Here is a 22,748-nt window from a genome sequence, read left to right as displayed (position 1 = left end):
GGGATTGATTTAGCTAATTCCTGGCCAAATAGATCTAACAATTAAATCACCTCAATATATTTCATAATAGGTCATTCTTCATTTATTGGTTATATTATAAATCTGTATTCTATTGAGTCTCTGTGAAACCAACAGTGTATTACACCGCAGACATTCCCTAAAATTATTCTTTATTTTTAACTTAGGATATGTTTTCTGCTAATAAGCAGACCTCTCAGATGGTGTCTTTTTCTGTTTGGGCTGCTAAAACAAAATATCACAGACTGGGTAGCTTATAAACAATAGAAATTTATTTCTCACATTCTAGACGCTGGGGATTACAAGATCAGAGTGTCCACAGGTTTGCCATGTGGTGAGGGTCTGCTTCGTCATAGACGGTGGCTTCTCATAGTAACCTCACAGGGTGGAAGGGGGCAAAGAAGGCTTCTTGGGCCACTCTTATAAATGCATTAACCCCATTCATGAAGGCTCTGCCCTCATGGCCCAATCACCTCCCAAAGGCCCCACCTCCTAATACCTTGAGGGTTAGGATTTCAAGATATGAATTTTGGGGAGACACATTGAATCTATAACAGATGGTATACTATGATAAGCAAAGTCAAATTCATAAAGAGAATACTTGCTGCTCACTTTGACATGTCCATAGCCCTGGCCCAAGGCTACTGTGACTTTCAGCCAGATGTATACAAAAATTCTGGAAAGGATTTTTATGTATTTTTATATATTAAATTATGCGTGGTACTGACAATCTTTTCTAACAGTTTCTCAACAACTATTTGGTATTAGCGGATTCTCTTGGGACCCATAAATTGGATACATCCTGCAGATACAGATAATGTTCCAAGTCCACATGAAGAAATTCTATGGCTGTAAACAGAGTACATATGCCTTTGGATGCTCTGGACTTAGCTAGTTAAAAACCAGATTAAAAAGAAATCATATAGCATTTGTGGTTAGCATAACTTTAAATAACAATGAGAACCCACCCCCCAACAATAATCAAGTGCTGTTTTCATTGCAACTGAGGAAGGTTTCGGAAAGATAATCTAGTTTATTGGACTATTTCTCCAAGGGCAGGATTATGGGCCATTTTTTACTGGGCAACAAAATGCTTTTAAATTGTAAATGTTGCTGCATATAATCAAGTTATATCTTTTTCAGAAGATGAAAAATGGAAGATTTCTTAGACCTTGGAAAGAGTTTTTGCCATTTATTTATGAATCAGCAAAAGGCAGTCATGTACTATTTCAAATAAGCTGCTATCTCAGAATGTCGCTGTCACTTGACTCAAAGATTTTTTTTTCTTTTTTCGGGGGGCGGGGAGGGAGTTCCTCCTCCTCCTACATCATCAAGTCAACAATTCTGTGGGCAAGGGACAGGACAAGATATCTTCATCAATATTTGGAGACAGAGAAGAAGGGTGCTTAATATATGAGGACTAACACTAGATCTCGCCCCATGCCCCTACCTGCACCCCTCCACCAGCACCATCACCCAACGCACTTCACTGGAGGAAACAGAAAAAAACCACCATTCTGAAGCTGTGGTAAATGCTCAGGCCACGTGACACCGAATAATGCTGTTTGGATTCAAACACTGAGACTCTGCAGTGACATAGTGATTCATCCGCCGCTAGTTTACTAAACTGTGGGCACTGAGAAATAGGCAACCCGTATTGAGCCAAAGGTACTGCTGGCCTCGCGAAAGCTCAGCCAGGTGCTGAGAGTAGGGTGACAGCACAGCTTTGAGAGGCAGGGAGAGTGAAGAGGGCAGAGAGGCACGTTCACACCATAAGATTCACACCGCGCCATGAGAAAGCCTCTGGGCCGAGCCTGAATTTAAAGCGGGAAATGAAGGGGCAGAGATTTTAACTAAGACACTGAACCTTTACATCGGTCACCTAGCTTCAATCTCACGGCAACACTAAGAAATTGGTATTATTAATCCCCTCTTAGGCCCGAGGGACTGAGGGTGAAAGCAGCAAAGAGGCTCTTCCTGGGACTTATGCCCGGCGCGCCAGACTCCCAGGAGGGGGGAGCGCCCGGGCCAGGCTGCACCGCGTTCCTGGAGGGGAGAAAAGCCCGGCTGCGGCACAAAAACCGAGGCCTGGGTGAGGCGCCAACCCAAGCTGCCAGCAGCGGAAGGAGAGGGGGCTCTCAGGCGCTCAGCCCTCGCCGGTGGTAGGTCGGTGCGGAGACCAGAGCTGGAAGCCAAACGCAGACAGTTGGCTAGAAGCACCAGCCCCCTCCGCCGGCCTACTAGCTGCGGGGAGGGGTTTCTCACGCCCCCTGCTCCTGGGTGACTGCACCGGAGGTCGGAAGGAAGCGGGGCGAGGGGATGAGTCAACCCGCCTAATTCCTCCTTCCCGGTCCCTCGCCTCCGCACGCCGGCCCCCTCCCGAGATCTAGCAGCCGGGAGCGAAGAGTCGCTCATCCTCAGAGTCGGCTACCAAACCCGATGTGGCCGCAGAAGAGAGGTGAAGGACGGAGCGTGTGGCCAATGAGAGCTTCGCCCTCTCGCCGTCGGCCAATGGGCCGCTGTTTACAGGGTAGGGCGGGACTCGAAGGGGGCGGTCCCGGGCTGGCGCGCGGCGTCGCGGTCCGGTGGCTCACAGAGACAGTGGCTCCGAGACAGAGCGCCTCACAGGGAGTCGGCGCCCAAGCGACGCGGGAAGGCGCCACCGCCGCCGCCGCTGGCCAGGGTGCTGGATACGACAGGCCGGTCGACCGCTTCGCCAGCTCAGGCACCCGTTGCAGCTGCCGCGGCTTCGCTCCCAGCCCGGTCCTCATGGAAGAGATGGAAGAAGAGTTAAAATGCCCTGTGTGCGGCTCCTTTTATCGGGAGCCCATCATTCTGCCCTGCTCTCACAATTTATGTCAAGCGTGCGCCCGCAACATCCTGGTACAGACCCCGGAGTCTGAATCCCCCCAGAGCCGTCGGGCCTCGGGCTCCGGGGTCTCCGACTATGACTATCTGGACCTGGACAAGATGAGCCTGTACAGCGAAGCAGACAGCGGCTATGGTTCCTATGGGGGTTTCGCCAGTGCCCCCACTACCCCGTGCCAGAAGTCCCCCAATGGCGTCCGCGTGTTCCCCCCGGCTATGCCGCCACCGGCCACCCACCTGTCACCGGCCTTGGCCCCGGTGCCCCGCAACTCCTGTATCACCTGCCCCCAGTGCCACCGCAGCCTCATACTGGATGACCGGGGGCTCCGCGGCTTCCCCAAGAACCGCGTCCTGGAAGGGGTAATTGACCGCTACCAGCAGAGCAAAGCCGCAGCCCTCAAGTGCCAGCTCTGCGAGAAGGCGCCTAAGGAGGCCACCGTCATGTGCGAACAGTGCGATGTCTTCTACTGCGATCCATGCCGCCTGCGCTGCCACCCGCCCCGAGGGCCCCTAGCCAAGCACCGCCTGGTGCCCCCGGCCCAGGGCCGCGTGAGCCGGCGGCTGAGCCCGCGCAAGGTCTCCACCTGCACAGACCACGAGCTGGAGAACCACAGCATGTATTGCGTGCAGTGCAAGATGCCTGTGTGCTACCAGTGCTTGGAGGAGGGCAAACACTCCAGCCATGAAGTCAAAGCTCTGGGGGCCATGTGGAAACTGCACAAGGTGAGTCCTAAGAAAACCCACCCCTAACTCCCCTCGCCTCCGATCCTCCGGTTTTGCAGCAGACGGTCTCCCTATTGCGCACAGTGCATCCCAGTGGGGGTGCAATGCAGGTTCTCCTGTATCTGCTTCCCCCATCTGGTGCACTGCAGAAGCGCAGGGGGACCTTAAACCGAGCGCAGGGGAGTTGAATATCCCCAGAGAGCTGTTGCGGGGATGCCTGAGAACCGGTGTCCCGGGAAGCACTGCCTAGCACGGGGCGTCCCAGCTCCGCGGCGGAGGCGCAGCCTGCGGTTGCCGCCGGGCTGCTGGAAAGCGCGGCGTAACTGGGCCGAGGCACGCCAGAGCCCGGGGCTGCCAGGAACGCTCCAGGGCAGATCCGGCTGCGGTCCCCAGGAACGAAATGGGGGCGGTGGGGCGGCGCGAAACGCCGAAGGCTGGAGCTGCGGGGTAGGCGGGCGCTGTGACTCGCGGCGGGGGCGGGGAGAACTCCGCGGGTGGAATACTGATGAGTCCGCCCTGGGCCAGACCGGGTGTCCGCGCTGGAGCGGGTGCGGGACCGGGTGCTTTGCCCCCAGGCGGCGGAGGTGGTGCAACCGAGGAAAAAAAGAATCCTGTGGTCGCCACGGCAACAAGGCTTGATGGCTGCGGGTCCTGACCCTCCCTGGGGGTAGGGACCTGGGGCTGAAGTAGCAGGACCAGAGGTTTCTGTGTGGTCCTGAAAGCTAGGCAGATGTGTATCCCAGGGTAACCACATCCTCCCAATCGCCACACACGAATTTGTCCAGGATTCAACCCTTTTCCTCTTTCAGTAGTTGTCTTTGAAAGCTTTGAGGCACCTGTTACCAACAGATTTATCTTTCTGGTTTCTTTTGATGGCGCCTCCACCAAAGCCAGCTTCAAGAAGGGTGCCTTTAACAACGTTTAGGTAAGCCGCTCCTCTGCTCAGAATTCTCCATTTGTCCCCCACATTTCTTAGACGGTCCCTAGAATGGTCCACTAGGACCTGCTTGACCTGTTCACGTTTGGCCTCGTCGACCTCATTTCGTCCCACTCATTCCCTTTGCTCCAGCTGCACTGTCCCTCAACCAACATCAGACACCTTCCGGCCCCCGGGCCTTTGCATTCGCTGTTCTTTACGATTGGAACAGTCTTACCCAATAAATACCTTGTATTCGAATGGCTCACTCTCTTGCCTCCTTAGATTGTTGCTCAGATGTCATCTTTGCAGTGAGACCCTTCTGAACACAGTTGCTGCCTCTAGTCTCAGACACCCCTAACTGGCATGCTATGTATTGTAATTATCATGTTATTTTTGTATTTATCTATTGCTCCTCTCCACACATACTAGAAAATAAGCTTCATGAGGAAAAAGATCTTTATAATATTATGCCCACCCTGCTTAGAAGGAAGGGAACCACTCTTGAGGAGATGTGTATAAATTTCACTTATAATTTTTAAATAATTTGCTTGGTTGGGATGCAAAGGGTAAGGCAGGGATTCAGGATTAATGTAGGGAGATTTTCTTCACATCATTGAGTTGCAAGCCCAAGGATCAGGTAGGGCAGTAAAGATGGTGTTCAGGCCTCAGCTATGCCCCACTAAGGTTTCCCAGCATTTCTTGGAGACTAGAAAGGCTAGTCTCTGAGAGAGACCATAGGGTTCAGGCTGGAAGAACAAGAAAAGAAATATGGATATCACCTTTTTTCAGCAATCAAGGAGGTTTTCTCAATTCAGTCTTAATTGAATGTGACCCGTGTTTATGGTTATCTGGGTTCTCACATATAACCTATTAAATCTTATTCGTACTGATGGAAATTTAAGTCAGCACAAATTTGAGCCCTATTAGGCATATGCATCTATTTTTAAAACAATTTCAATTTAACTTTTTTAAAATGATATTTTATTTTGAAAGTTTTCAAAACTTGAGTTCAGGGCCAATTTTTTTCTTCATGTTATGATTTCACTCTTAAACTGCTAACTATAGCCTATGTTAAGTTACTTTTCAAAACTATCCTTGGAACTAAGAAATTAATCACCCTGACTGAAAAAAGAACTTAAGAGTCACGCACTCATTAGGATGGTCAAACCACAGCATTATTTTTCTGTGAAGAGTCTATACTTTATCCATTAAAACCAAAAGCAACCTTTTAATCTTTGTCAAGCCCTGTATAGATTTGAAATGTTAAATCACTCATTTTATGGGTAATGGAAATGGTGAGTGGACACTGGTGTGGACTGGGTTGAAATTTGGATGTCTGTTAAAAAACCAATAATGTCAAAGCCCTTGAGACATGACATGTAAGACATGTAAGTAAGCTAGAAAAGGAAGGTTGGTTTGTTGAAAAAAAAATTTCTTCTCTGATCTTTTGCACACTTTTTCCAAAATAGTGAATAAGTATAATTTTTGTTCAATCAATATCAGAATTATTAAACTGCCAAAAAATAAGGCAGAAAGATGACAGATTTTAACATTTGCTTACCGTCTTAGGTGAACAACAAATATTACTCCCCCATCTTATATTCTTAATAAAATAGTTAATGTGTTAATGCTGGATTTTCTCATATAGTCTGTGTATGTTCTGTTTCCACAACAGCCCATGGGACAGAATTTCTATGCCCTTCAAAACATAAGAGAGCAAAGAATTACATTAAGTAGTTTCCCCAAAGTTGGGCAGTAAGTTATCAACACACATTATTACTAGACCTGAAAGTTTTCATTAATGTTCTACCATATTAATTAGTCATTTCTGGGGATAAAAAATTCTGTGAATAAGTATTTCCCTCGAGCTCTAAGTCATCATCTTACACATTTAAGACAAAATGGCTGAAATTTATTTTTAAAGACGTTTTAAAAACAACTGGTTGAAATTCATTAGTTGTCAGTTGACCAAATTAAAATACTTCTCACACATATATGACTTTCAAAATCCATGAAAAGTAATACTGCATCAAGTAGCCATATAAGACAAATACCTGGTAACAGTTTTCATTTAGTAGGAGCACTTGCTATATTCCTTTATCCAACTTAGTTTGGTATAAAGAATTGCTACACAAAAAAATCATTTTGTAGATACTTTCAAATAGGCAATTGGAACAATTATTACTATTCTGTAATTTTAGCAATTCACATTTCTAAATCTAACATTATCCTCGAATTCCTGGTGTGTTTTATCAATCTGAATCAGTACATTTGAAACTATTCTGTTGTATTTGTGCTATTGAGCAAAGATTTTCTTTTCCTTTCTGTACTAACCACTCTGAATTTTGTCTCAAATGTTATTTTTCTCTTAGAAGATTTACAATTTAAGGAACATTTTATTTTATTTTTTAAAGATTTTATTTATTTATTTTAGAGAAAGAGCTAGGGTGTGGGAGTGGGGGCGGGAAGCAGCTGGGGAGGGAGAGGGACAAGCAGACTCCCACCCCGAATGCAGCACCCAGCAGGACCCAGTCCCACAACCCTGAGATCATGACCTGAGCCTAAACCAAGAGTCAGATGCTCAACCGACTGAGCCACCCAGGTACCCCAGCGACATTTTAAAATAAACTATCAGTTATGCTTTCATTTTCAAAGTATTCTGGAAAAAATATCTGCTTTGTAGTATGTTGGTATCTCATCAAGTATTTGTGTAGCAAAGTGTTATTTAATGTAACCAAAATGGTATTTGGTTAACTATCAGCAGTAAACACGATATAATCTAGATGTTCCTATGATAAATATAACAGATAGCAGATCTTCATTTTTTTTATATTTTTTAAATTTACATCTAGTACAGTCAGAACATTCTGTGCACAGTGATGCAAATATTAAGGATAATGTATCAGAGAAGTCAGTTGTTCCTCTTTGTACTGAGGCATAATAGAAAGAGCTAGATGACAGGGGATCCCATTCCAGATCTAGTGCAGCCACTGAGTTCCATTCTTCCTACACACAAATCTATATTTGTGGAAATATTTTGGAAAAAATAATTTAAATGCGTATAACTTACTCATTTCAGTTTGGCACAAGAGAAAGCTTTATATAAAACAGTTGTCTCACTAGTCAACAATTATTTCATAAGACCTCATCCCCTAATTTGGGATATTTTGCTTGCTCCTTTCAGAGCACAGGGTGCAGTAAAAGTCTACTCTTGAAGGTACCCCAGAAGGGTGAGCCACAGCCTCATGAGTCCAGAGAATATTCAGTTGAAGTAAGCTCAAGGAATAAAAACACTACACAAAGATTTATTTATATATTAAACAAAGGCATTTTGTTTTTCAGTAATGATGCTAAAATGATAGTTGATATCACTCAGTTTTTTCAGATTCTCCAATGAAGACAGTGTTATCCCTCTGAAGTAGCAGAAATTGTTCTTCCCGTATATACCATGAAATGATGCTACCAATTGAAATTTCAGGTCAAGTCACAGTTTGCATAAAGAGAAAATTATCATAGCTACCTGTTATTGACTAATAAGAATAATGCACAGTCAAAAATTATCCTTACTTTCAGTACAGTAAATTCTCTCATCTAAGTATTTCTCAAAATGTGTGTATGCATATAACTCAACCTTGGCTCAGAGGAGGATAGAACCCATTACATGGTAAAAAATTAAGAACAAGATAGTTCTAAATAATATTGTTATCAATTTTATCAGGGACTCTTGGTTATAAGGAACAGAAAACCCACTTAAGTGATCTCAGAGGATTTCGTGGGGAATGAAACAAATCAACTCTCAAGGAAAGCAGAACTGGAAAGCTAGAAACTAAGTTTATTTTCTGTAATCAGTCAGGTTGGACTAAGTTATGCTACAGTAACAATTTCCTAATCTCAGTGAATTACAACAGTATGTAATTTCTCACTCCCCTCAGCGCCCACTGAGAATCGGCTGTGGCCCTTCTCCACATCTTCCTATTTTTTTTTAAAGATTTTTTATTTATTTATTTGAAAGAGAGAGAATGAGAGAGAGAGAGAGAGAGAGAGAGAGAGCATATGAGAGGGGGAAGGGTCAGAGGGAGAAGCAGACTCCCCGCTGAGCAGGGAGCCCGATGCGGGACTCGATCCCGGGACTCCAGGATCATGACCTGAGCCAAAGGCAGTCGCTTAACCAACTGAGCCACACAGGCGCCCCACATCTTCCTATTCTTGAACTTCAGCTGAAAGAGCATGTTTGCAACATGCCAACCTTATGATAGAAGGTGGAGAACAAAACGGAACTACTCAATGGCACTTCAAGTTTCTATTCAGATGTGGTGTGTCATTTCTGCTTATATTGATGGGCTAAAATAAGTCATGTGGCCATGCCTCCCTGCTGCAGGAAACATACTGTTCCCACAGAGAGAGGCACTAGATCAGGACCCTGTAGTGGGGGCTTAGAGAATATTTTGAACAAATAATACAATGTGCCACGTGTTTAACTCTTACCAGTGCTTCTGTCTCTTGCAATGGGCCTCTTTGGCCTGCACAAGACCTGACGGACTCTTCCGGCCCCAAGACAGCATGACATTTCAGGTCAGGTGTCCACTGGCATCTAACTAAAGTGTCTCTTCACCTTCGCAACTTTAGAGAAAGATTCTGATTGGTTCAGTTTGCGTCAGGTAATGACTGATGACTGTCTGGACCATGACCCCACCCCTCTGGTGAGGTGGATGTAGACTAGGCTGAGACAAGTGAGGCACTCACCTCAGGGGCAAAGCTTAATTGGGCACCAAAACTCAGTAACCAAGATAAAAAAATACTGTAATGCACTATCTTAAAAAAATAAAACTGAATGCAAGAAATCCATGATCAACAAAATGTCAACATTTTAAATAAAGGCAAGATCAGTAACAGTGCCATGCTGAGCCGTATTGCACCGAGTCAAAAGGAACAATCAATAATATCGGTCCCATCTTTGTTTAAAATTTTAACCTTTGTTCCTAATAGAATCTTTGCATTGATTTTTGTTTTTAAAAAATACCACATTAAAATAGTATTGATGTTGATTCCAGAGGTTTTTGGAACTCCCTTAAATTCCACATCTCAGCAGAGTGCCTCACTCCCCTCCCCCCAGTCCCAGTCCTGACAGACAGCGTCACTTAGTACAACACCTAGCTCCCAGTTTACTGTTCAGCTGGAGAAAAGCTCCAGGCAGAATGCTTCAGAAAGCAGCGGGGGCAGGGAGGGACTGACCAGCATTCTGGTAGGGTCTCAGAGGAAGCCATGCTGGGTGCAGAAGAAAGCCCTTTTGCTCTACTTGGATCTTCTGCGTTTTAGCCACAGCACTGATTTCTTGAGCTGTTTTGACAGTGAAGCAATAGAGTTGATGATGATGAAAAAAAGGACAGAAAAGTATAGAGAACACTGAGAGCTGGAGCTCAGAGCTTGCTCTCCCCAGCAATGCTCCAGCACCAAGTGGTTTGTGTTGTTATATCTGTTGCATACTCTGGTGAACATGGTCATGTCAGAGCAAAGCAGTCCCTCATTTTGCTTATGTTTGAGTGGAGGAAGGAGGACAGAAGGTGTCATAACATGATTTTGTATTCACTTTGAGTACGAAATCATGTGGTTGGGCTGGGAGTGGGAGAAAAATAAAACCACATAGCTTCCTGTCAGTAATTTTATCTGTTTATTAGAAGGAAAGAAGAGCGTTAGTAACCATGGAGTTCAGTGTTTTGTGTTTTTTGTCTTTTGGCTTCATACCAGCAGTGCTTTTCTTGCTCTAGTTAAATGTTTCCCTCCCCACCATATTCCTGCCTCTGCCCGGGACAGGAGTCCTGCCCTGTGATTCTGGTGCGCTGCCAATCCAGCGCCCTGCCTTACCTGGCCAAGCGGGAGGGCATGGGACATAGGCCTGGCCAATTGTCATACCGTATCCCTCTGGCCAAAGTGATTAATTTAAAAGATTAGCATGTAACTCAAGCCAGTCCAATCTGAGTCCTTTTCTGAGATTTATATATACTGAGTCAGAGACATAGGAGTCTTGCTTTCCTCTGGGCGTGCTGCAGCTGGAATAATAAAAGCCAGGAGCTATCTGCGTCCATGCCTCTTCCTCCTACCAACTACATCAGTAGAAGAAAATAAGGCAACCCACAGAAATGCAGAGCTGAGAAATGGAGAGAGAATTCTGAGAACAGTATTTGAGCCTCTGGAACCCATCATGAGTGAGGCCGGCTACCCCCTCCTGCCTTTTGAGTTACTCGAGTCAATAAACCTCCCCACCTTTTTTGCTTTAGCTAGTTTGTATCGGCTACTTTTTTTTAAGATTTTATTTATTTATTTGACAGAGAGAGAGACAGCAAGAGAGGGAACACAAGCAGGGGAAGTGGGAGAGGGAGAAGCGGGCTTCCCGCAGAGCAGGGAGCCTGATGCAGGGCTCGATCCCAGGACCCTGGGATCACGACCCGAGCCAAAGGCAGACGCCCAACGACTGAGCCACCCAGGCGCCCCTGTATCGGCTACTTTCAACTGAGAGGTCCTCACTTATAAAAGCATATGAATTAACACATGTGAACATTTGTATTTGAAGATATTCATTCTAGATATTGTCTCTAGAATACTATACTTAGAAGGCTGCATTCTGATGCCAAAAAAAAAAAAACACAAAAAACAAATGGAAAGAAGTTTCAATTCAATGAAGCAGAAATCATATGATAGTTAATCTAATGCTGTTTCCCCATTCACTAATGGTGTAGTCTGTACTAGCGTATTGAGCAATAGGCTGGACAGGGAGGTTCTGAAATCAAACTTCTGCCAATAATCAATTTTATTTGTTTTCAAAGGCAGGAAACCTCTGAAGACATACATCTTGCTTTGACCTGTTCTCTAGGTCAGAATTTCTCAAACTGTGTTCCCACGAAGTTTCCATACTTAAATAATTTTGAGACTCTCCACTCTAAACATGTTTCTGGTGGTTCACATTGTACATTATTATATCAATGTACTGATCCATTCTGCAGCAAAGAAACCTGCTTGATTTAATCTAGAATTTCTAAACTTATTTGACTTTGGAAACTTTTTTATTTATTTATTTTCTCATTTTTCCCCAGCTTTATTGAGATATCACTGACATATAACATATGTAAGTTAAAGGTGTACAAAGGGATGATTTGATACGTGTGTATATTGTGAAATGATTGCCATAATAACGTTTGTTAGCACCTCCGTCCCCTCACATAATTACCTTTTTGTATGTGTGTGGAGATAACTTTTAAGAATTACACTCCTAACTTTCAAGTATATAATACTAGTCACCATGTTGTATATTAGATCTCTAGAACTTATTCATCTTACAGCTGGAAATTTGTACTCTTTGACCAACATCTTCCATTTCCCCAGTCCTCAACCGCTGACAACCACCATTCTATTCTCTATTTCTTTGGGTTCAGCTTTTTTTAGATTCCACATGGAAGTGAGAACATATAATATTGGTCTTTCTCTGACTTATTTCACTTAGCATAATGCCCTCCAGGTCCATCGATGATGTTGCAAAAGGCAGAATTTAAAGGAAATTCCTTAAATTTTTTAAAATTTATGGCTGAATAATATTCCTCTGTGTGTGTATGTGTGTGTGTACCACATTTTCTTTATCCATTCATCTGCTGATGGGCACTTAAGTTGTAGAAACTCTTTTATTAGTGCTAAATGAGTTTGGGAAACAACACTATTCTAGACAATGTTTAGCTAATAAGTCATTCTTAATTTCTGGTGTATGGAGTAGACTACTCTAAAACTGGATAAATGTCCCAAATAAGACTATCTTTAAATCTTATGTTAATCCTTAAAACAAGTATTAAAAGTTAAATTTATGTTATTCTTTGAGTATTAAAGCCAAAGATAGAGGTAAAAGCAATTAATATAAGTTTTGTAGTGTTTATATACATATGTTCAATATATGTTGCTTCCCATTTTATTGTAAATAACTGAAAAAAATTAGTTTAGGCTTCAGTAATACTAATGTAATATAATTAGAATTAACTGCTTTGATCTGTTTTTGACTATTTTTAGGCATTGTGTACATGACGCCAAATGACTTATTTGATTGGGTTTGCCATTAAATTGTGGTAGATAGAAATAGATTGTTTTTAAACTACTTATTAAAACAGAAAAGATGAGTTAGCTTAAAGGTTAAAACTCTACAGGTGCTCCTGTGAGAGCATATCACAACAATTTATGAAAGTTAAAAGAGCAGTGCTTTGCTAATATTTTCAAAATGACATTTGGAGTCAGTTTGTAACCTTGGAGGAAGAGTTAGTGATAAAATGGCCCACAGCAGTGTACCTAGATTATTAAAGACGATCTAGGTTTTGTCAGCAGCATGTCTAATGTATCCCGAAAGACATCTCAAAGCCAAAAACACTTCCCCGGGGTGTTCTCGCAAGCAGTTTCTTCCCAACCCTAAACCGGACCCTTATCTTAAACTGAAAACTATCTCAGAGTGAGATTATTCAGAAAAACCCAAGCAGAATGCCCAGAATGCACTTAACACATCGTCAGGGAAATCATCACAATTTTACTTCACTTTGGTTTAGTCCTGGCTTTGCCATCTTTTTAACTTGTATGGCTTACGGTGGCCACGGATCCAGCCATAGTCCCATCTGCCTAAGTTACCTCTTCTTTCTTGACCTGCATGGCTTTCCAGGTTCTCCACGGAGCCCTCTCCCTATCCACCAGCCCTGCCCTCCAGCATTTTCTTAAACTAGACCTTCAGACCAACTGAGCCAACCTCACCAGCCTCGCAGCAGACCAGCCTGCCATCGGGAAGCTGAAAGCTGCTCCCTGTAGCCCCCTAGTCACTCCTGCACCAGCGGCACTCCACCCAGTTGGGTTGAATGAGAGACACATTTTTTTCTTAACTGTAGAAAGAGAGTTTTCTTCATTTTGACTCACTCATTTTATGCTGACAAATCAAGAACACTTGTCTTGAGTTTCTAGTCGTGAATAAATAAGTATCACTGACTTTCCCCTCTTCCTCAACATGCCTGTCCTGAAAGACTCACTTACCCATGATCTCAACTCCTTGCACCTGAATATCTGAAACAGATGGGGTCATTCTCAGTCCCATTCCCTTTCACAATGTGTTCCCAAACTCTCTTCTATCTTCTGTCCGCCCATCTCCTTAGCTCCCATCTCTGAGTTCCAACACTGAGCGTCCTCCACTGTACTCTAATTGCATATGTTAGAATCTTCCACTGGACCCTACGAACTCAAAGTTGTAGATTATTTCTTATCTACCTTTGTTTCCTCCATTAATGCTTTTAGTAGATGTTTGAAAAGGTTTAATGAAGAAAAGAGTCAGTAAGAAGATTAATGATTAGCAGAGTCTACTATTTTAAATTTCTCATATTAGCCCGATAATAATGGTGGAAATTTGAAAGCCTTCAATTTTATACTTTTGTTAAAAACTTACTGAGAACTTACTACATGTCGGGAACTGTTCTAAGCTGTTTCCAGGCACTTTCTCATTTAATCTTCAGAATTCACACATGTATACCTATGAGAAAACTGGGGCACAGACAGATCGTAAAGTCATACTGGTTGTAAGAGGCAGAGCCAGGGTTTGAATCCAGGCTGTCTGACTCCAGAGTTCACAGACTGAACCGCTATTCTGTCCTACCATCTGATAATCACAGGAAATGCATGACCTAGAAAGCACCGTTTTATGGTCCTATAAATTATAATGGCATAACAAGTAAACTGAGTTCCATTAGTTCTCATGGATGAAAATTACTGAAAAATTAAGTCATTTGTCCCCTAAGTTTCCTTGTGACAAAATAAATTTAAAAAGGAAAATATGGGGCAGAGGGAAGTGAAAGACAAGTAGGTTGAGTATTTCATAGACCAGATCCTCGGAGGCACACTGGCTAGGCCAGATTCCCTTGGGAGGGGTCTGTCCTGCCTCCTTGTCAGAGCCTGTCAAGCAGCAGATATGCAGTGGGGTTCTATCAGCTCAGCCATTGATTTATTGTCCTCTTGTAACAAAATTACCATCTTAAAATTTATAGACAGAAATGACATAAAAGTTTAGGTTGAGGGTTTTCTTTTGCATTTTCAGCATCTTTATTTCTGCGGATCTAAAACATTTATAAGTCTATCTTGGAAAGCACAAAAATATGTTGAAACCCATAAAAAAAGTATCTGTTCTGTTTGCTTTCCATTTTTTTCTTGGGTCTTTTGCTGAGGTGGTTAAAAGAAAATACATACATTCCTTTTCAAGAATATATGCCTGGCCCGCCTTTTCCATAAATACAAAAAGGAATATGTGAATTGGAAAAGCCTATTGTTCAAAAATGGGTTTAAGCACTGCCAAATAAAGTTTGTTTTTCATAAGCCTTGCCTAGAACCAGAACTGTGTGTTTTATACTCAGAGCTCTGCTCAAAGAAGAAACTGTTCCTTAAAGAATTAGCTTTGGAAGGAGAATGCTAAACATTGTTCTTTGGTGTGGGAATAGCCACCTTCTGTCATTAGCCAGTACACATAGATGGTTAATTCTCATCTACTGCTGATTTATTCATGTGAAGCTGACTTTCCAGCCAGATAGTATCAATTCCGCTTTATTGAGATTTTTGTTCATCCTCTCTTTACTCTTACTTTGCTTGCAGCTTGCATTTTAAGAAGCAACTGTTGGACACCAAATACTTACTTCTCTCTCCCATACTCCAGGAAAAGCTGGGGAGAGGGCCATGTTGCTCTGACCCATGATGTACATCAGTCTAAGACATTATTGAATCTCTGAAAAAGCAGGTTGCGGAGGGAAGTAAATGTGAATATAGGGGATCAAACATTTTCTATCTAAGTCAGCTCTTCTTCATAGGCTTTTTGATTTTGTAGGGAGCAAATGCTTGGAAGGTCAAATATATACAGGCTCAACTACAATTACAACTCACCCAAAGCCAAAGGGAAATAACTCTATAATATAATCTACCATTTTTTATTGTCTGTACTGTAATTTCTTATCATCGCAACAAACAACCAATAGCTGATTTTCCTATGGATATGTGTAGTACATTACACAGTGCTTCTGCTGATGTTTCTGACATCACCCAGACACACCAGTTCACGATAAAATGGATAACATGATAAAATGGTGTTGCCTCTGCAGTCCCCACTCCTACATATATGAAATGGGATCCCAAGAGCATTAGTCACATCAAATCAAACATAAAATCGGACTCCCATCCAATCTAATAAATCTTACATGGTGCAGATAAATCTGTGTTGCTTTTAACAAGAAGTTGTTATTGATTTCATTGACCATAGTCATCTGGCCCAGAGTTAGCAAGGAAATATTATAAAGAGCTTTCAGCACACAATCAATACAGTGTGAAGAAGCTTGATGTTCACATTCAACTCATGTTATCCGGCTACCTTCTGCCATTGCGGAAGGAAATCTGCCATTAGTGGAGCTAAAATATTGTTCAGTATTAAATAAAATTTTCTCTACTTTCTACTTTGAGAAACAAGAAGTATGGAAATACAGAAATTTGGATAAGCACTAAATTTCCAGGCTGGCTTCAACAAGCATGATAAGCAAGGGTACTGAGTGTAACTACCATTCTGTTAGTGTTCAAAAGTGGCACCTTTACACCTAGACTTAGGACATGGATTTCTGATTGCTCTGGTCACTGCATATAAAAGTGTTGTGAAAAAATTTGAATTGATAGTGAGGTCCCGTTATGTACATATGAAACATAATAGTAAATATTGGTGTTAATTGGCAAATCAACACATAAATATTTTGCATTAACTTTAAAAACCACAAACTAAAGAGAAAATTCATGCTGCTGGCATTGATAACATCCTTGATTCTTGATTTCCAAAGAGGCTGCACCATCTTACATTCCTACCAGCAATAGATGAAGGTTCTAATTTCTCCATATTTTCACCAACACTTGTTATTATCTGTCGTTTTGTCTAGAGCCATCCTAATGGTTGCAAAGGGAGAGCTCATATGGTTTTGATTTGCAGTTCTCTCATGACTAGTGATATTAAACATCTTTTCATGTGCCTATTGGCTGTTTTTGTATCTTTTTTAGAGAAATGTCTATTCAAATCCTTTGCCATTTTTAGTTGGGTTATTTCTCCTTTATTGTTGAGTTGTAAGAGATCTTTTATATATTCTGGACACTTAGTCACTCATTTAAAATGGAATGGACAGAGATGTAGACCTTTCTTCTCTTGGAAACACAGAAAATAAAAAACAGACACATAGCTGAGTGTGAGGAAAAAGTTCTCAAGGCTGGCCCACCACGACCTACTGGTAATTTCTTGCCCAATAACCTCATCAGTCAGTTCTGAGGCAGAGCTCAGATAAGCTCTACTAGAAGTGATTCCTGATGAATAGAATATATGGGAAAGTCCAAAAGTTGGAGGAGGAAATAATCTGGTTTTCAAGGTCCCTGGATATGGTGGCTGTGCTTCCTCCTTAACTTGAGTTACACTTCTGCCAACTTTGAGGATAGGATTCATTTCAGTGTAAGAAAGTTCCAGTGGTGCTATGGTTTCTGTTACAGGTTACCATTGTGATTTAAAAAATCACTTCCAGGTGTCAAAATGGTGGATTCTTCCCCTATATTTGAGAGTTATAAATTGATAGAATTGAGACACTGGATATTTGAGATCACTTGCCAACCCCCTCCAAAATCAAAGGAATAAATCCCAGAATACTTTAGTAAATTACCAAAATCACCCAGCGCATATCACCAAAAAAACACATTGATTTCTTAGAACTTATATTAAGAATTCTGAACATCCGAGGACCCATTTTCAGTTGATTCTCTCTCTCTCTGTGTGTGTGTGTGTGTGTGTGTGTGTGTGTGTGTGTGTGTGTGTTTATGTGTTCAGTGAAGCTCAATTAAAACACCTATTCTCTTTTGGAAGCTCTCCCGTGCCCCCAGACAACCATAATCACAGTTTTTTTTCTATACTCCATGACCACAGCTATCAAAGTTTACTTGAACCTTGTTGTTCTCTCTTTAAGGGGAAATTATATATGTCTATACTATTGAATTAATTTTCCTTCATTATATATATTATTTTTTTAACATTGGCCCTCAGTAGACAGTGCTTTACTCAAAGGATCAATCTCATGTGGGAGTTTCAGCATAAAAGCTGGAAAGGGAAGAATTTGTAGAAAGTGGGCTTTGTTTTGTCCCTCACAAAGGGACAACTGCTGCATTGCAGCATGGCTGTCCCCTTGGATTGGTTGTCTGATTGGCTCCTGCCCTAGCCAAAAGCACAAAAGAAGTTTATAGGATGAAGCAAAAGAGAGTCTCCAGTTTCTCCTCTCCTCCTTCTGGTATACTACTTGCCAACTCTGTTGGCACCTGACTGACCACCAGCACTCTCTACCCCTGCCCTCCCCTCTCCTCCCCTCCCCTCTCCTCTGAATCTTCTGGTTTCTGCCTACCTGTCTGCAAGCCCAGCTTTGGTTCTGATGTATGTGCCTTTGCTTGGTCATCTCCATGCCTTGCTTTGACCACTGTGTGTCCAGTCTGTTCATCCAGCCCCAGACCCTTGACCAGCCACTTCCAGGGAGAGTCTCTCTGTCCAGCCCATCTGGCTTGTGCACCCTCTGCCTCCAGCCTGACACTGGCTTTCCCCATGCTGGCTTCTTTCCCAGGGAAGGACCCAGTGCTGACAGCTCCTCAAATCATACCTCATGGGTAGCAGCTTCAGAGCTGGCACTGGTCCCAACAATAGATTACTGTATTGTACTTGGCCCATCACCTGTAATGTTAAAATAAGGTTATAACATATACATCTGGGTTGTATAAAAATGCACTCATATAACTCTTTTCATTTGAAACATGCCATAAAATGATTTAGCTAAACACAAACACAGAATCCATTGACATATAGCCACCACTGAAATGAAATATGACAGATATTTAGTTGGACCTGGAAGTTCTACTTATGTTGAAGGCAGAAAGTAAAAAATAATTTACAAATTTCATCTGCAAAACAGGGAAGGAATGAATTAGTTAACAGAAGATTATTACCCAATTTGGAGGCTAGCCAGATACTGGTCAATTACTGTCTTCTGAGTAGAGCCAAATGGTTCGATTATATTGCAGTCTTACCTCCATGGGTCTTCTATTTACTTATGTGAAAAAAATGTCGTCAATTTACCATTTATATATTGTTTAATTTGCATGTTACAGTGGCTTTTAGGTAATGATCGATTAAGTGTTCTAAAGTTATATGTACAAAAGGTTATTATTGTGAGCTATAGCCCTCAAAAATTAACCTAGTGTTTTTAGAGAAATTCTTTAATTAACATATATATCTGAGGAGATTGGTATAAAAATTACATAAATATTAGATTTGAAAATTAACTTCATTTAGTATTCGTTCATATTTCATGATTTTCTTCAGGGATTAAATCATATTTATCAGTAGGATACTAAACCCACTACATTCCTTCCTGTCCTGCTGTTCTTTAATCTTCCCAGCCATGTTAAGGGATTTAGAATTCAGATCTCCATCCTCACGTAACTACCACAAGGCCCAGTGTGGGCTGAGGGAGGCCCTTCCTGTTGCTGATTCAAGTGCAGGATACTGGTGGTATAGCATAGACCACTGGCTGTTTAGCTGGCCCTGAGCTCCAGGTTTATTCAGCTGCTCAGATGAGGAAATTCGCACAGTCAGGGAGATTTCCAGTTTGACCACATAGACAAAGTACTTTTATGTGCCCAGAAAGAGGAGTGGATGATGGTTACACAGATAATGGTGTGTGACCATGTCAATTCCCAAGCACCTCTAAGAAGAACTTGTTCTCATAATGTGTTAAAACTAAGGTCATAGAACAGTTGGTGCTAGAACAGGATTTGCTGTGTGAACCGTACTTTGAGATGTGATTTCATATCAGTGTCTTTTCCACCATGAACTAGTTCTTTGATTTCATAGCAAGGATCATTAGAACTGTGTTAGGAGGGCTTTGTGCATATTGAAGCTGAGACTGAGGACCGAAACTTAAGCCTGACAGCTCATGAACACCTTACCTTCAGGCTTAAAAAATCCTGTTGAGGCTCTCATGTCTCCTATAGGAAACATGGGACTCCTTCCTCTCTGCTCCTAAAAGCAGTCGATCATGTCTGCCACTGTGAGGTTGCCACACCAGTGCCTGGCTAGCTGAGGGCAAATGATGACAAGCATTTTGACTCTGTATGTAAGCTAGGAGAATTGAAGATGCACAGCAAGAATTCAGGTAACAGATAATAAAATAGTCAAGAGAAACAGGAAATAGAATGTGCATGGCAGAAATGCAAAAACTAGTCTCTGGTTAAGCCCTTTTATAGCAAGTGCTAAAATGAGAATTAGGGCCAAAGGACTAGAGCCTGGCTGAAGAGGCCTTTTTGTGATAAAGCTGTAGTGTGTGTAGACTGCCCGCATGGTATTGTGCAGCTCACTGGTATGGGGCCCAAAGAGCTGGGGTCTGTTCCTGGATCCACTATTATCCAGACAACACAACGAAGGGCTGAGAACACGGGCCTTGAAACAGACTGCCTATGTTTAACCCCTGGCTTTTCCACTGCTTAGCTGTGTGAACTTGGGTAAGTTACTTGACCTCTCTGTGCCTCAATTTTCTTATCTGTAAAATGGAGCTCATCATCAGACCATATAGAGTTGTTGAATCACTGTATACCTGAAACTAATGTAACACTGTATGTCAATTATACTGGAATTAAAATTTTTTTTAAATCAGGCCAGACCCCAAGGATTATTGTGAGGATGACAGGTATGGTAGATACAAAGCCGTTGGAACACAGCCTGGCCAGAACAAGTGCATGATTAATGTGAGCTATTATTACCTATGAAATGGGACTTGAAATTATAGATATAGATATAATTTATAATTATAAAATATAACTTATGTTACTTATATTATATATATGATTTATTATAAGGAATTGGCTCATGAAGTTGGAGGCTGTAAAGTCCCATGATCTTTGATCTGCAAGTTGGAGATAGAGGCAAGTTAGTGGTATAGTTCAGTCTGAGTTGAAGGCCTGAGAACCAGGGGAGCTGATGGTGTAATTCCCAAACTCAAAGGCAGGAAAAGACCAATGTCCCAGGTCAACAATCAGTTATAGAGAACAAATTCTCCTTTCTTCCACTTTTTGTTCTTTTTAGGCTCTCAATACATTGGATGATGCCAGACATACTGGGAAGGGCAGTCTGCTTTACTCTGTCTACCAGTTTAAATGCTAGTCTCATCCAGAAACATCCTCACAGACACATTCAAAAATAATGTATAGCCAAATATCTGGGCAACCCGTGATCTAATCAAGTCAACACATAAAATTAACCGTCACATTGGTTTAGTCAGAAGTTGGCCAAGAGCAATGAAGAAATTGAGATAGATCAGATTCCTCCCCGCAAAGTCATGAGAGTTAAGGCAGCTCAGCCATCTGCATTTGCCCATTTGTTCTTGCCCAGTGCCTGCTCAGAGGCTTCCTGACTCTCACTCACCTCTGGGTATTTGCAAGGAATTTGGGCAGTGACTTCCAGGAAGGCAGCAAAAATGGAAAAAAAAAGATTGACAGGCAACAAGTTGCTTCTGAAACGCAGCCCCAAATGGGCATGTGTTCCTAAAAACTTTATGTAAGTCAAACTATATTTTAAATGTACTAAGGCATTTTCAACATAAAGAAATCTGGTATATATTTTTTCAGACATAAATATCTATTGTAAAGCCACGATGACTAGATTCCAGGACACCAACAAGTTAATAATAGCCTCTTAAATTGTTTTCTAGGGAAAAAAAGAATTTTAAAAAGAATTGTAAGGTACATCCCAATTTCAGAAACATTAACATGGAGTAGGAGTGAGATTGGGATCCATCAAGAAATTGAGAATGCTGGTGACCACATAGAATAGAAAAAACAGGAGACATGGAGCTAGGGGCTTCTGTTTTGATGCTGTATCTACCTCTTGGGCAATGCACTTGACTCCCCTGGACCTCCAGCTTCTCGTGTATAGGATAAGGGTATAGAATTAGATGAGAGCTAAGGTCCCTGTCAGAGGTGAATTTAATTGGGATCTACATTTATTGATGTTTCTCTGGCTCAGTTCCTGAGAAGAGTTTCTTGGATAAAACTATCTGCTACCTTCTGTTTGTGCCTTGGTGAAGAGACACTTTAATTTTCCTCCTGTTTCAAGTTTCCCAGTTGGGGTTTCAACATTTGGAAATCAAAGGAAGATGGACCAGATAGCAGCAGCATCTTCCATTTTACCCCTGGCTTGGCAGAGCACCAGGGCGCTAGAGCCACAGGGTAGGGGCTGACAGTGTAGGTGGAATGGGCAGAGGCAGCTAAGTGGGCAGAGGTGAGCACATGCTGCCCAGCTTTGGCCTCTGCTTCTCCGTCCCAGGTGGAACAACCCACTGGTGGACCTGTAATGACCCTTGTCTACAGATGATACTCACTGTCATTTCCTTGCAGAGGAATAAAAGCATGGGGTGGAGGGGGGTGTTCAAGAAGGAATAAACAAGCTGTTTTTGACTTATTTACTTCCTGAAATAAGAAGTAAGATTTAACTGAGAGAGGTCAAAGATGGAAACGAAATGGGTAAATATGCTTATGCCTTCTCACGCCCCCATCATGGGGATTTTGAAGATTAAGTGTTGATATGAACCTGGCCTAGATTTCCTTATCTCAGGGGAAGATCCAGTTTGGTGCCATACTTCTAGCAGGAGTAAGGTATTTTCCAAATTCCTTCTATTTCAAGTGATTATTATTTATGCAGAAGAAGTAGGTAGTTGGTTTCTTGTCATTATCATGGCTGTGATTCAGTGGTGTGCTGGGAAATATGCAAACCCTTGATTTGCAACATTTGCCAGGGCTGACTTCCAGCCACCCTGACATGAGGGCACTGACCTTGAAGTTGAGAAGAGAGTCAGAACAAGCTGGCTCCAGCATATCACCACTTATTGTTAGTTCTTTTGCTTTATGTCAGACGGGAGGAAGTGCCAGATCGCAAGTTTTCTAAAATTATTTAAGCCTGCAGCTGCAAAAAAAAAAAAAAAAAAAGATACAGAAATTTTTAGTGTAGAAATTGTTAATGTACAACTCAATGAATTTTCACAAACTTATCACAATTGTGTAATTAGCAAAAATCAAGAAACAATATTATCAGCCCCTCCCCCCCACCTCCCGGGAAGCCCTCCCCATGCTGCCT

At 42.2% G+C, this 22,748-nt stretch overlaps 1 protein-coding gene across 9 annotated transcripts in view; it reads left to right on the top strand.

Annotated features, from left to right (window-relative positions):
• Positions 1-2,461: 2,461 nt before the first annotated feature.
• The window catches only part of TRIM9 (tripartite motif containing 9), a 106,567-nt gene continuing 86,280 nt past the window's right edge, over positions 2,462-22,748 (top strand). For 3 of the 9 annotated variants that reach the window (XM_025870082.2, XM_073895210.1, XM_073895211.1), the window contains exon 1: positions 2,466-3,609. In XM_025870082.2, the coding sequence (XP_025725867.2) occupies positions 2,500-3,609 (1,110 nt within the window). In that variant the 5' untranslated portion in view covers positions 2,466-2,499. Of the gene's footprint in view, positions 3,610-22,748 lie in introns of all 9 variants that reach the window. The other 6 variants (XM_073895208.1, XM_073895206.1, XM_025870081.2 and 3 more) reach the window with 4 other exon arrangements.

The sequence above is a fragment of the Callorhinus ursinus genome, unplaced genomic scaffold (genome assembly GCF_003265705.2).
Source record: "Callorhinus ursinus isolate GAN/ISIS: 27379988/994484 unplaced genomic scaffold, GSC_fseal_2.0 scaffold8, whole genome shotgun sequence".
Taxonomy (NCBI): domain Eukaryota; kingdom Metazoa; phylum Chordata; class Mammalia; order Carnivora; family Otariidae; genus Callorhinus; species Callorhinus ursinus.
The sequence above is the reverse complement of the archived record's forward strand: the minus strand, read 5'-3'. Positions and strand labels throughout refer to the sequence as shown.